The sequence below is a fragment of the Mycteria americana genome (genome assembly GCF_035582795.1).
Source record: "Mycteria americana isolate JAX WOST 10 ecotype Jacksonville Zoo and Gardens chromosome Z unlocalized genomic scaffold, USCA_MyAme_1.0 Scaffold_18, whole genome shotgun sequence".
Lineage (NCBI taxonomy): Eukaryota > Metazoa > Chordata > Aves > Ciconiiformes > Ciconiidae > Mycteria > Mycteria americana.
In genome coordinates, this window is record NW_027445436.1 from 15,115,027 (window position 1) to 15,130,611 (window position 15,585).

The window sequence follows — 15,585 nt, forward strand, 5'->3', positions numbered from 1 at the left end:
AATGGCCTCAAGTTGCGCCAGGGGAGGTTTAGACTGGATATTAGGAAATTTTTCTTCACTGAAAGGGTTATCAAGCATTGGAACAGGCTGCCCAGGGAAGTGGTTGAGTCACCATCCCTGGAAGATGTTTGGATGAGGTGCTTAGGGACATGGTATAGTGGTGGTCTTGGTAGTGTTAGGTTTACGGTTGGACTCGATGATCTTAAAGGTCTTTTCCAACCTATACGATTCTGTGATTCTGTGATTCTGTGGTATTTAGCTATTGCAGCTATATCCTTCACCATAGTGTTAATGTATGTAAATGAGAGTTGGAACGACTCTTGGAAAAAAGATAAATATAGCCAGTTTTACTATGGCACTAATATTTTGCTTAAACACTGTTTTCCTCCAACAGAAGTTTAAACTGAAACAACTGGATATACCATCTTCTTCTAATAAACAAGAGGGACAAAGAGGAACTGGTCAGGATATTTTAGTCAAAGGAAAAATATGAGGCAGGAGAAAATGTAGATGCCATATGCTGAAGCAAGTCTTGTTAGGGTGTAAATACACAGGGAGTTTTGTTCAATGACATTCGCACTGTGAGATAATGTGACTACAGAGGTCCATGAAAACAATGCTGATGTAATGGCCAATATTGGTTGTGTAAGATAAATTGACTTTTGAATGGTCCTTTAATTGATAATCTCTCTAAAATTTTTTTAATCTGTGAGAGAAGGGAGTTATCTATATAATAGGTGTGTTTGTGCCAATCCCTCACTTTTTACTCTGTCTACCACTTCTGGAAATATTCACCTGCACTCACATAACTGACAGCTGTTAGAGCTGTACATCCAGTTCTAACAGGCAGAATACCAGCTTCCTTTATGAGAAAGGGCCAAGTTATGCCACTTTGTCATTTTACCCATGGAAAACTACAAGATACACAGGATGTAAGTAACAGAAGGGCCCTTAACCTGTTACAATGAACAAAACAGCATGAAAGAACTAATCAGTATATACAGGTGATCGCAGTTCACCCAACTGGTAAAATGTTGTATTAAAATTATTTAGGTTGTTACACCATGGGTAAATTCTAACTTTTTACGGATCTCTCTTTCAACAGATGACTTGGATCTGTAAAATGTATGCCCAGTAAAAGAAAACTGAAAGAAAAAAGGTAATGTGCAACTGCACAAATGTAATTCCCCCTCTATTACGATAACAAAATTTTTTGCTATTACCGTATTTATTATATATATTAGAAAGCTATACACAAGCATGTTAAGAGATTTTTTAAAAAGATTTTTTAAAAAGATCCTTAATATTTTATATAATTAGAAATACACATTTCAAAAACAAAACTTCTGCAAAGAGAAAACAGTTATCTTGGTTAGCAAAGCATCGAGTTCTTCATGGCTTAGGGTAGTGCTTTCTATACAAAAAGAAGTCCTCTGTTTTTCTTCAGGACTGTTAAAAAGATTAGCAAAACTATCAAGGAAAAAAGAACACATTTTGGCTTAAGGAAACTGCAAAAGTCACAAATACTTTGCAAACTGTCTTACTTTTTAATATGAAAATAAGCAAAATCTAATGTACATATTCTTATATTTTTTATTTAAGAAGTGATGCAGACCCAGAATTTAAAAAAATAAATATGTTTGCCCTCGAACTCAACATTTTTACAAGTATGGTCCTCTTTAAATGTCTTTGATCCTTTTTAACTGAGGGTCATACTCTAATGATATGCCTGTATATTTGTGAGCGTTTTAGGTATGTTAGGTGACTGAGTCTCTTCCTAGCATTGATTCATGGCCACCCAACTGCTGGGTCTGTCAAAACACCTGTACAATTTCTATATGTTGCATAACAGCTGCTTTCTCTCTCAGTAAAGGTCTGCCACTTCTGGCAAATGTTTTCCTTTTGTCTATTTACATGTAAATAACGTTGAACCTGCAACATGACACTATCTACTGTAACATACATTTTGCAAGGGAGCACAACAGTGAAAAGAAGTTAGTCTTAAAATCTATTTTATACAAGTGTTCTGTTGTACAACTCAAGTGCTAAGCTTATCTCAGCATTTCTGTTTATCCTTATACTGTATCACTGAGGCAATTTAAAAGTACTTTTACAAAACAGAGTACCTGATTTTTTTTCCCACACACGGCACATCATAATGCATATTGACCTCCCTCCCCCATTAAGGTATAGCACACATGCACTACAAGAAAAAAAAATGTAATAAGGTTATCATGTTGCCCATCCTTCAGAGAGCCGCATGCGCTTGACAGAGGGGCTTTCCCTTTCGTCTGGTGAAGGTCTGGTGAGTGCAATGGGGGAGTGGAATTCGTTCTGGTGATCTTCTCGGTCACTTCCATCATATGAACTGCTACAGCTGCTCAAACTATCAACAGGAGATCTCCCCGCCTCATGGCGCATATGCCATGGGTATATTGAGGGTGTGTTGGTATGGTCTCTAGGAGAAGAAACAGGTTCTGACTTGGTGTTGAGGCTTTGAGTAGAAGGCAGGGAGATATTTGTACTCTGAGATAAATGAGTGCTAGTGCAAGCTCTGTAGGAGGAAAGGAAACCCAGTTACAGACTGAGGAGGCATGGAGCCCCTGGAAATGCACAAACACACAAAACATCAGTGTAAAGGCTCATGCAGTATTGGTGGATGCTGAGAGAATGAGGACTGTTTACTAGGAGGTATTGTGAAAAAAAATCAGAGAGATGAAAACATCACAACAGACATGGTTCTGTTGAGCGGCTCTGGGATATGCCTTGGGATTGAAAGAAAGTCTTTCTCTTTCATTCTCTCATAACAAATAACATATCAACATATTTGTCATAACAAATTTTGGAAGCTGAGCCTTTGCACTGTTGGAACCACCTGTAGGTTTCTTTATAACTAATGCTTGTGTGTGTGTGTATGTGCTGGCTGAGATAGGGGAGGCATGGACTTTCTGCTGGGATTAATTTGATTAGTTCAAATGCACCAAACATTTTTATCACTGTTAATTTTGACATGCAACTTTAGATGCAAACTGTATAACAAAAATTTGGGCTCTGTACATGTTATACCTTTTGGAATGCAGTTAAATTTACTGGTCTTTCGATTAACATTAATAAAATACCACAGACAAGTAAGGATTTAGATATGATTTTATGGTATAAATGTATGAATTCATAATTCACACCAGAATTTTTATGAATAAACTACCAAATAGAAGCTGAAAAGTAGTGGAAGGTATCAGAAGAGTATATTGATTTGCATGTAGGAGAACCCAACTCAGAGGATGTTGCAAACATCAAGAGAAACTGTTGCTCCAAAACTTTTAAAAATATGAGCTATATACCTATTCTAAGTTCATTTTCTTTTTGTGGGCAGGTTATGGCAGAAGAAAGCTGAAACAGGTGGGGAGGAGTGAATACTGAGAATGCATTTTATGTCTAAGGGAGAAAATGAGATCACTTGCATCTGATGAATGCTTTGTACAGAAGCACCACCTACTGGTAAAATCTGACTTTTATTTTATTATTAAAATACAGTTCTCAATATGTAATTCTCATTATGTTCTTAGACATTGTTCCAGTTCAGAGACCATTTACTAGTCTGAAGTTAGTGCCTAATACCAAACACAGTTTCAAGGTTTCTAATACCGAGGATTTATACAGGGAGAGATTGAAGGTAATAGGGGCAATAGGCCACTCGGCCACAGAAGATTTTAAAACCAAAGGAGCATTCAAACATTTTTACAGCAAGCAGAAGACATTTTGGGATTTGGAAGTATATTTTAAACATGTAGGAAAAACTGTTAAGTTTAGACATGGTCATTTCAATTTATTGAAATATTCCACTTTTTCTGATACCTCATTGACTGAGTTGAGCTTTACTTAGGCAAAATCTACTATAACTTTCAGGAAAGGCAAAATGTTTTACTTTCTTTTGACACATTTATACTTGAAACTATATGGCTTCACTATTGAATTATATCAACTGCTTTTATAACTACTTATTGCAATGTTAAATAACAGATGGGTCTTGTTAGACAACAGAGAAAAAAGGATGTTCTATCTCCAATTGCTTTCTTACCCTTCAATCCTATAGAGACAAGTTTGTCAAAATTTGCAGCAATCCCTTTCATGAGTCACAGAGTTAGTGATTAATAGCCCTCACTGCAGCAAATGTAGGTATTTTTCCAGCAAACAGGACATTTTTTGCTTTTGTAACTATTAAATAAACTGTATTGGGTCTGGCTGGGATGGAGTTAACTTTCCCCATAGCAGCCCTCATAGTGCTGTGCTCTGTATTTGTAGCTAGAAAGGTGTTGATAACACACCAGTGTTTTGGCTACTGCTGAGCAGTGCTCCCACAGCATCAAGGCTGTCTCTCCAACCCCCCCCACCCCCAAAGGACAGTAGGCTGGGATGTGCAAGAGTTTGGGAGGGGACATAGCCAGGACAGCTGATCCAAACTGACCAAAGGGATATTCCATACCATATGACATGGTACTCAGCAATAAAAGCTAAGAGAAAGGAGGAGGAGGGGGGGCATTTGTTATTAAGGCATTTGTCTTCCAAAGCAACTGCTATGCGTACTGAGTCCCTACTTCCCAGGAAGTGGCTGGACATCGCCTGCTGATGGGAAGTAGAGAATAATTTTTTTTTTTGTTTCCTTTGCTTCCATGCACAGCCTTTGCTTTTCTTTATTAAACTGCCTTTATCTCGACCGATGAGTTTTTCATTTTATTTTCTCCCCCTGTCCAGCTGAGGAAGGGGAGTGATAGAGCGGCTTGGTGGGCACCTGGCATCCAGCCAAGGTCAGTCCACCACATAAACACATATAAGAAACCATAAATATCAAACTTGGTCATTTCAATTTACTGAAATATTCTACTCTTTTCCTGAAAACCTGTTGAAAAGAATCCAACAAGAACAAAAAATACATTCCTGGGTTTTGTTTTGCTTTTCATTTCCAGTGACGTTATTTTTCAGTTGCTTAGGAGATGCTAGGACTCGTGGAAAAACAGGCCGGCAGTTTAGCATGTATGATAAGATTACATATGATTTTAGATGACAAACCTATAGCTAAACCCGAAAGTCTCTTAATACAGGATGGTGGAGCCTGGGGATTTGTTTTAGAAGTGTTTGATAGAAGTGAAGATCAGGTTCGAGACCACCTGAGGAACCTGAACATACACAAGTCCATGGGACATGACGAGATGCATCCCAGGGTCCTGAGAGAATTGGCTGATGTAGTTGCCAAGCCACTCTCCATCATATCTGAAAACTCAGGAGAAGTCCCCAGTCACTGGAGAAAAGGGAATAACACATAGATTTTTAAAAAAGGGTAAAAAAGAGGAACCTGGGAACTACTGACTAGTCAGCCTCACCTCCGTGCATGGTAAGATCATGGAGCAAATCCTCCTGGAAGACATGTCAAAACATATGGAAGGCAGGGAGGTGATTACAGACAGCCAACATGGCTTCACCAAGGGCAAATTGTGTCTGACTAATCTGGTGGCCTTCTATGATGGAGTGACTGCATCAGTGGACAAGGGAAGAGCTATGGATGTGTATTGGGTCTGGCTGAGATGGAGCTAATTTTCCCCATAGCAGCCCTCAGTGCTGTGCTTTGTATTGGTAGCTAGAAAGGTGTTGATAACACACCAGTGTTTTGGCTACTGCTGAGCAGTGCTCACATAGCATCAAGGCTGTCTCTCCAACATTACCCCCTCACCCAGTAGGCTGGGGGTGGGCAAGATCTTGGGAGGGGACATAGACAGGACAGCTGACTCAAACTGACCAAAGGGATATTCCATACCATATGATGTCTGCTCAGCAATAAAAGCTAAGAGAAAGGAGGCGGAGGGGGGGCATTCGTTATTACAGCATTTGTCTTCCGAAGCAACCGCTACGTGTACTGAAGCCCTACTTCCTGGGAAGTGGCTGGACATCACCTGCTGATGGGAAGTAGAGAATAAATATTTTGTTTTCCTTTGCTTCCGTGAATACCTTTGCTTTTGCTTTTATTAATCTGCCTTTATCTTGACTCATGAGGTTTTTTCCATCTTATTTTCTCCCCCTGCTGTCCAGCTGAGGAGGGGGAGTGATAGAGTGGCTTGGTGGGCACCTGGCATCCAGCCAAGGTCAACCCACCACAGGATGTCACCTACCTGGACTTCTGTAAGGCTTTGATATGGTCCCACACAACATTCTTGCATCTAAATTGGAGAGATATGGGTTCGATGGATGGACTAATCAGTGGATAAGGAATTGGCTGGATGGCTGCGTCCAAAGAGTTAGTCAATTGCTCAATGTCCAAGTGGAAACCAGTAATGAGTGGTGTCCCTCAAGGATCAGTACTGGGACCAATACTGTTTAATATCTTCATCAGTGACACAGTGGGATTGAGTGCACCCTCAGCAAGTTTGCAGAAGACACCAAGCTGAGTGGTGCAATTGATTCACTAGAGAGAGGGGATGCCATCCAGAGGGACCTGGACAGGTTGAGGAATGGGCCCATGCAAAGCTCATGAAGTTCAACAAGGCCAAATGCAAGGTCTTGCACCTAGGTCAGGGCAATCCCTTATATCAATACAGACTGGGGGATGAATGAATTGAGAGAAGCCCTGCAGAGAAGGACTTGGGGATATTGGTGGATGAAAAAGTGAATATGAGCCGGCAGTGCTAGCAGCCCGGAAACCCAAATGTATCTTGGGCTGCATCAGAAGAAGCATGGCCAGCAGGTCAAGGGAGGTGATTCTCCCCTTCTACTCTGCTCTTGTGAGACCCCACGTGGAGTACTGCATCCAGCTCTGGGGTCCCCAGTACAAGAAAGACATGGACCTGCTCGAGCGGGTCCAGAGGAGGGCCACGAAGATGGTCAGGGGGCTGGAGCACCTCTCCTATGAGGAAAGGCTGAGAAAGTTGGGGTTGTTCAGCCTGGAGAAGAGAAGGCTCTGGGGAGACCTTATTGCAGCCTTTCAGTACTTAAAGGGGGCCTATAGGAAAGATGGAGAGAGACTTTTTAGCAGGGCCTGTAGTGACAGGACAAGGGGAAACAGTTTTAAACTGAAAGAGGGCAGATGTAGATTGGAAATAAGGAAGGAATTTGTTACAATGAGGGTGATGAGACACTGGAACAGGTTGCCCAGAGAAGTTGTGGATGCCCCATCATTGGAAGTGTTCAAGGTCAGGCTGGATGAGGCTTTGAGCAACCTGATCTAGTGGAAGGTATCCCTGCCCATGGCAGTGGGGGTGGAACTAGATGATCTTTAAGATCTCTTCCAACCCAAACCATTCTATGATTTTATGAATCTATATGAGAAGGTGATGTCACTTTGCAAAGCTGGGGACACTTAAAAACCCATGCTAGTTAAAAAAACTACACATATTCATTCAAATTTGTTCACATGGAAGAAACTTGACTTTACATGCATACTATTTTGTTACAGCCCCCAAAGGAACAAATCTAAAGAGATAAGCTGTATTTTCTAAGAAATACAGCTAGTATTGTTACACTGCAATGTTACTTTTTTAACAGTGTTTCAAAAGTGTGTATGAGAATGCATTTCTATAGATACTTCTTTAGATTCCTTGTGATTCTTCACAGGTGTTATGTAAATAAGTGGCATATAAGTTTGTGGCAGTCAAAAATATTACAGATTGATCTGCATTTTGAACAGTTTTTTAAAATTGAAAAAAATCATTTTGGCAGATCAGGACTGAAACTTCGAGGTTTAAAACAATATAAATATTAAAACAATTGATATGAATTATTCAAAATTTCATTTAAAATACTGTCTTTTTAAAAATATTTTTTTACTAAAACTATTTCATAAATTTAATAGGTGCTTTTGGTGATGATAATGTACATTATTTGGTTAAAATCTTCTGAAACATTTTTACTAGAATCTCATATAAGCTGATATGGCCAATTACAAGGGAAACGTACTGTTACACATAGGTGTGAATGGCAAAAGAGTACATACTTAGGTGCAGTATTTAGTCTTGTATTGTAAACAGAAGATTGACCTCTGCTTAGAAGGGAAGCTTTTTATGATATAAAAAATGAGAATTCTTTTTGCTACTAAATGATTTCTTTGTGTGTGCGAGTGTGGAAACAGCTGTTTATGTATCTGTATGTAACAATGTATATTTTGCACAGTTGCTTCATATAAATATGCAGTTTTGGTCCAGGCATATATTATATTCATAATTTGAAACTTACACTAAGTTCACTGAAAACCAAATAGAGAGAAGTCTACTGAAGGAAGAAAGAGCCTCACATATATGTTTTCTTTTAAACTCACACTTGTTTCTCTAATTACCTTACCTCCTCACTTCAAATAAACTTTTTGTTCATAAATGTATATAAGGAAACAGTGAAAACTCACTGTAAAATTGTTATGTCTGTAACTAGGAGAACAGTAGATAGTTTTTGACTTGCTAGTAATTATTTTTCTTTCAGGTAAAAGCAAAGTATTTTTTTCATATTTTTGATCAAAGCAGAATAACAATTTTTGTGTCGTGATATTTTGATTAGCTTTCACACTTTAAGGTTTATACTTTTAAAGGGAATTTCTAAACAAAGAATAATTGGAAATGGAATCACTGGAATATCTTATTTACAATGGTGGCATAAGAAAAAAGGCTCAGTCTGAAATATTTTAGGCTTTAATTCAAAACAAGGAAGTTGGCAGAACTGATAAAAATTCACAAAATATGATGTCACTACATCTAATTTTTTCAGTTAAAAGGATTCAGTGGAAAATATTTGTCCAGGTCCAGTTATGCCTACTAACAAAAATTAATCATTGCTAATTAATCAGCTTGGAAGATAAGAATCACAGAACAAGTCAAAAGCATGTATGAATTTGGGCAAGTCTTTCCTTTAGTTGGGCAGAAGTTTGGAGAAACTTCTCGTATGTAAATATCTATATTGAAGATTCTTGAGATGAAATACTGTGACTGAGTTTGCACTTATATTTTATGAAAGCTAAACTTTCACCTGTGGATGACATTTAAGGCAGAAAAGATCCTCTCTTAGACTGATAAATATGGATGAGAGAGAGTGGTTTCCATGTAATGGACTTGTGCCTAAAGAATTTATAATGTTTATTTCAAAGTTAGGAATGAAATCCCCTCCTGGTTAACAGCGATTAACTTCTGATAGACTCTTTGGTCCATGTTAAATAAGTGGTAACCCTCTCTGTAGAAGACATTGCAACAATATTCAGACAAAACCCCTTATGTTTTGGGAGGGATACATTTTGATTTTTAATGGGATTAATGTGTATTTTTTCCAGATGTAGACCCAGTCAAAAGACTGTGAAAGTAATATTTTTCTTTTTAATCTAAAATGTTAAAATGTCTGACTTGCTTTAATGTCACAATCATATCAAAACAGACTCTACATTGTTATCCTATTCACCAGGCTCAGCAAAAGGCCAAAAGCTGTACAGACATGGAAAGTGAACTACTCTCATATGGTCAGATATTTTCCCTTAGGCCCACTGGCACTAGTACGGTTGCTAATTGCAGAGCCAACATGGAGAGTTAGAGTTAGATTGTAGAAATCTTCTACACTTATCTGAAAGATGGTTCTGACAGTGCTGCTGAAATCGTTGGGGACTTATCTGGAGCAAGCTAATATGTCAATTACTAACCACATTCTTCTGCCATGCATTGAGGAAGAGGAGCTGATAGTGAAGCTTTCTGTGAAAAACAAACCAACCTGCTGGAGAACTGGGATACCTCTCTTTGCTGGTTTTGGCTGGGACAGAGTTAATTTTCTTTATAGTAGCTAGTATGGGGCTATGTTTTGGATTTGTGCTGAATACAGTGTTGATAACACAGGGATGTTTTAGTTGTTGGTAAGTAGTGCTTATACTAAATCAAGGACTTTTCAGCTTCCCATGCTCTGCCAGGTGCACAGGAAGTTGGGATGGGATACAGCTGGGACAGCTGACCCCAACTGACCAAAGGGATATTCCATACCACATGATGTCATGCTCAGCAATATAAAGCTGGGGGAAGAAGAAGGAAGGGGAAGAGGGAGGGTATAGGAATGTTTGGGGTGATGGTATTTGTTTTCCTAAGTAGCTGTTATGCATGATGGAGCCCTGCTTTCCTGGAGATGGCTGAACACCTGCCTGACCATGGGAAGTAGTGAATGAATTCCTTGTTTTGCTTTGCTTGCGTGTGTGGCTTTTACTTTGCCTATTAAACTGTTCTTATCTCAACCCATGAGTTTTCTCACTCCTTTCTGATTCTCTCCCCCATCCCTCTGTGGGGGGAGTGAGTGAGTGGCTATGTGGTGCTTAGCTGCTGGCTGGAGTTAAACCATGACACTCTCCCAGTAACTTCTGTTCTTTTGTAGGCACTCATGAGTCTTTACAGATTACTGTTTATCAACAAACATCTTGCAGATTCCATAGCTTTTCAGTATATGTACTCACTCAGCTAGTATTCCCACAGCACAGGGATTTGGGAAGGTCAAACCCTTTCTAGATCTTATTTTCTCAAATGTCTGGGGATGACTAGATTTTTGTGTGATTGTCTTTATTTTTCTGCAAGTTCTAGCTCAGCTGATGTGGACTGGATATCTTCTGTGTACTTTCAAGTTTTTTAAGTAATCCAGAATTTAGAATAGGTGCTTTTGTATATAGAACTCAGCAACTAAAATCAAGAAATGCTTATGATTTCCTGCACACACAGAAGACTTCTACAGAACTGTCAGTGAAGCAGCTTTCATAGCTGAATGGATTTATGAATCACTGAAAGAATAATAAGAGTAGCAACTCAGAATGTATTCCACCAGCCACAGCTATTAAACTTTGACTTTCTGTGATATGAATTAGAAACAGATAATGATGTATGACATATCTGAAACAGTTTAGGATTTAATTTATATTTTTTTGTTAACCAAATAGCCTTATTACATTCTTTGATACACCACTGAAAACCATCAGCTTATTGTAAAGTTATACATTGATATTTAACATGTGAGTTTTTGATTTATTTATGACTTTATGTCTTTAGTTGTATAGCTAGCCTGAATGTTGACCCAGAAACAGTGCAAACCTCAAAAGGAAATAAAAGAAGAATTTTTCTAACACAGCAACTATTTCAGTTGTATGTTTTTTATGTAGCTAGTATCTATATATGCTTATTTATATAGAAGTGGGGTTCAAAAAGTGTACGTGTCCTCTAAAACACTTGTATAGCTGTCCTTTAAAAACCCAAACCATTTGTACATGGTAATGAACTTACAGTAAGTTACAAAGTATGGTCGGAAAAGTTAGAAGGAGAATTCTGAAGTTTTATAGTATTAAATACTTTCAGATTATGGCAACTTTTGTAAAAAAACTAGTGCATGTGTACAATACCTCTTTCTGAAAAAAATGGTTTAATTTTCTAATGCTTGTGAATTAAAATTATACTCAAATATACTCCAGTTGCTTTCAGCTTGTACTTTTACAATGAAAACTTTTAAAATTCAAACATGTCTGGCCATACCTTAGGTTAAGTGTGGAGTGTTGGTGAATTCTTAGGATCTTACTTGATAGAAACTGTAGATACTAGGATTTTTGAAAAATCATACTCTTAAAGTTTATTTGAATTAGCCAATAGGCTACTTTTTCAATAACTCATTAGGTGATTTCCTTGTGTGAATTTTCACACTTTAAAAAATACTGAAATAATTTAGCAGTATGCTTCACCAATCTTGAAGAAATATCTTGAAATTAGCCACTAGAGGGCTGTCCTCCTCAACATAGGCAAATCACAATAAATTTTATGGGCTGCTGGGTTCTTAGGCCTAATTATGTTATTTGCTTGTATAAAACATTTTGAAAGAAGTGAAATTTGTATGTCATAGCTGAGCAGATGGGAGCATATGATTATTATAGAATGTTAAGGCTTAATCTAAGGTCAAATCGCTATGTCACTGATTAAAAATAATTAGAAATTTTTCAAGTTTATTGTAAAGGTTTGTGCTATAGTAACTGCAAATAAAAGGAATAAAGGGCAAAATAAAGCAACAGTGCTTAGTTTTGTCTTTAGTGGTGAAATAAAATGCTATTTAAAGAAATAAAGAGCAAAACATGAGCAGTAATCTTTACTACTGAGAAAATGTCAGGGACAGAGAATATTTCATTTTAGCTACGTGAAAAACTGTTCATGAAATATGTAGTTTCAGTTTTTGGAAATGGAGCTGTTATACACAGTAAATATTTTCTGATATGTTATCTTGATATATTCCAGATTTGGGATTACTGGGGATACAGAAGTCACTGTAGAGCAATATGATAGTTCAAAGTAAACACTGCTTACCCCAATTGACTGAGGGCAGATGGTGGTATATTATGTAGGTGTTGCTGTTGCCAGCCAGTCACAGAACCAATATGAAGAGCGTTGGCTGTATTAAACCCAGAGAGAGATGATATATCTGCACTACTGAGAGAATATTCTAGATTTGAAAACAGAAAAGACAATTAAAAGAAAATTAAGGAGGAAGGAATTAAACAAAAACTAGCATAATAATTTGCACATCACTTAATATGCCTTTTAATTTTAATTACACCAATCATATTAAGTTGCACTAGGAAAAACAGACTCTCCTCTTCAGTCAACTCATTAATTTGGGAGCAAATAATGCACTAATAATTATTCTGTAATTTACCAGGGCTTTTCTGGATCTGAAAGATTGAAAGTATTCTTAGCCTGTATATCCATCATAACTATATATGCATTATCACGGAGCAAAAGACTTGAAAAACATTGTAATATATTTCATTTATGATCTTCCTCACAGAACCTAGTAGGTAGTCTGTGTCTGAGCAATGCATATCTTCTCTAAAAGCATCTGATATGAATACCAACATGTTTTACACAGTAGCAATGTGCATGGAAACTGGAAAGCATGTCTTGGGGCTTCATTTCTAGTCCCTTCTAAGTAACTATGTAATAGCCCACAAACTTATTAAACTCCATTGTGAAACTGCTTGCTCCCACTACCCTTATGTCGTGGTTTAGCCCCAGCCGGCAGCCAAGCACCACGCAGCTGCTCGCTCACTTCCCCCCGCCCCGGTGGGATGGGGGAGAGAATCGAAAGAGCAGAAGTAAGAAAACTCGTGGGTTGAGATAATAACAGTTTAATAATTGGAACAAAATAATAGTAATAATAATAATGAATTATAATGAGAGGGAAAAAAAAAACAATGAGAGAGAGAGAGGAACAAAACCCAAGGGAGGGGGAAAAAAAAAGAAAATATATATAAAAAAAAAAAAATACAACAGCTCGCCGACTGACGCCCAGCCAGTCCCCGAGCAGTGATCGCTACCCCCCGGCCAACTCCCCCCAGTTTATATACTGGGCATGACATCATATGGTATGGAATAGCCCTTTGGTCAGTTTGGATCAACTATCCTGGCTGTGCCCCCTCTCATTTCTTGGGCACCTGGCAGAGCATGGGGAGCTGAAGGGGGGGAAGAATCCTTGACCAATGTAAACACCGCTTAGCGACAGCCAAAACATCAGCGTGTTATCAATATTATTCTTATACTAAAATCCAAAGCACAGCACTATACCGGCTACTAGGAAGAAAATTAACTCTATCCCAGCCGAAACCAGGACAGTATCCACCCCTTATTCTATACCATTTATGTCATGCCCAGGTTCTACCTTTTCTAATACAATTAATCACCACCACTTTTCCTGTCTCTTGGTATGTATATCTATATATGTACACACAGTTATCATTCCCTTGGTCTATGGGCCATCCTTCTAAAATGTTTATTAAGTTCATTTAGTCCATGACTTTGGGCTCCATCTGTCATAATAGTCCTTCATGGCAGAAGAGATGGTGTGTGGTGTTGGGTTGTTGCATGCTGAAGCCAGTTCTGGTTCCATCACCACTGCACTTTGCTTGCTTTCATCGAACTTCATTCTTCACTAATCTGGGTGATCCTTATTGAAATACCATTGATATGGTGTATAGTAATCATACAAGTGATGACACACAGTATTATATAGCAGTTAACATCATACCATTTAGTTCATTGGCTATTCTCACCCAAAATCAAATCCCCTTGAGGTACACAGCGGACTTCCCCATCCTTTCGCATTACCCACCAAGTGCACCCGGGTCCTTGAGCAAAAGCAATCCCACGAATGGGCTTGCCTTTGCCCGAGGCAGGAGTAACCCAGACTGTCTTCCCCAGCATGTTTTTTATGTGCACTACAGGGACCTTATCCCCTTCTAGGGGGATAAGTGCGTAAAAGTTTTGATTGGGCAGGGCCAGGTCGATTGACAGATCCTCTAGTGTTAACTAACCAGGTGGCCTTTGCTAAATGTGTATCCCAATGTTTGAACGTCCCACCACCCATTGCTCTCAGTGTAGTTTTTAACAGTCCATTGTATCGTTCAATTTTCCCAGAGGCTGGTGCATGATAGGGGATGTGATATACCCACTCAATGCCATGCTCTTTGGCCCAGGTGTCTATGAGGTTGTTTTGGAAATGAGTCCCGTTGTCTGACTCAATTCTTTCTGGGGTGCCATGTCGCCATAGGACTTGCTTTTCAAGGCCCAAGATAGTGTTCCGGGCAGTGGCATGGGGCACAGGATACGTTTCCAGCCATCCGGTGGTTGCTTCCACCATGGTGAGCACATAGCGCTTGCCTTGGCGGGTTTGTGGGAGCGTGATATAATCGATCTGCCAGGCCTCCCCATATTTATATTTCAGCCATCAACCTCCATACCGGAAAGGCTTTAACGCATTGGCTTGTTTAATTGCAGCGCATGTTTCACATTCATGGATAACCTGTGCAATAGTGTCCATGGTTAAGTCCACCCCTCGCTCACGGGCCCATCTATATGTTGCATCTCTTCCTTGATGGCCTGAGGTGTCATGGGCCCATCGAGCTATAAAGAATTCACCCTTATGTTGCCAGTCCAGATCCACCTGAGCCACTTCAATCTTAGCAGCCTGATCCACCTGCTGGTTGTTTTGATGTTCCTCAGTGGCCCGACTCTTGGGTACGTGAGCATCTACGTGACGTACTTTTACAACCAGGTTCTCTACTCGGGCAGCAGTATTTTGCCACAATGCTGCAGTCCAGATGGGTTTGCCTCTGCGCTGCCAATTGTTCTGCTTCCACTGCTGTAACCACCCCCGCAGGGCATTCGCCACCATCCATGAGTCAGTACAGAGATAGAGCACTGGCCACTTTTCTCGTTCAGCAATGTCTAAAGCCAGCTGAATGGCTTTAACTTCTGCAAATTGGCTTGATTCACCATCTCCTTCAGCAGTTTCTACCACTTGTCGTATAGGACTCCATACAGCAGCCTTCCATCTCCGATGCTTTCCTACAATACGACAGGACCCATCAGTGAACAGGGCATATTGCTTCTCATTTTCTGGTAGTTTATTGTACAGGGGGGCCTCCTCAGCAAACGTCACCTCCTCCTCTGGCGATATTCCGAAATCTTTGCCTTCCGGCCAGTCCATGATTACTTCCAAGATTCCTGGGCGATTGGGGTTTCCTATCCGAGCCCGTTGTGTGATCAGTGCAACCCCCTTACTCCACGTAGC

The 15,585-nt window shown here is 39.3% G+C and overlaps 1 protein-coding gene across 11 annotated transcripts in view; it reads right to left on the reverse strand.

The window, feature by feature from the left end:
- Positions 1-255: 255 nt before the first annotated feature.
- LOC142402917 (myocyte-specific enhancer factor 2C-like) overlaps positions 256-15,585 on the reverse strand; it is a 96,795-nt gene continuing 81,465 nt past the window's right edge. For 6 of the 11 annotated variants that reach the window (XM_075488891.1, XM_075488889.1, XM_075488881.1 and 3 more), the window contains 2 exons: positions 12,324-12,459; positions 256-2,554 (listed from right to left, as the gene is read on the reverse strand). In XM_075488891.1, coding sequence (XP_075345006.1) covers positions 2,233-2,554; positions 12,324-12,459 — 458 coding nt within the window. In that variant the 3' untranslated portion in view covers positions 256-2,232. The remainder of the gene's footprint in view (positions 2,555-12,323; positions 12,460-15,585) is intronic. The other 5 variants (XM_075488892.1, XM_075488886.1, XM_075488888.1 and 2 more) reach the window with 1 other exon arrangement.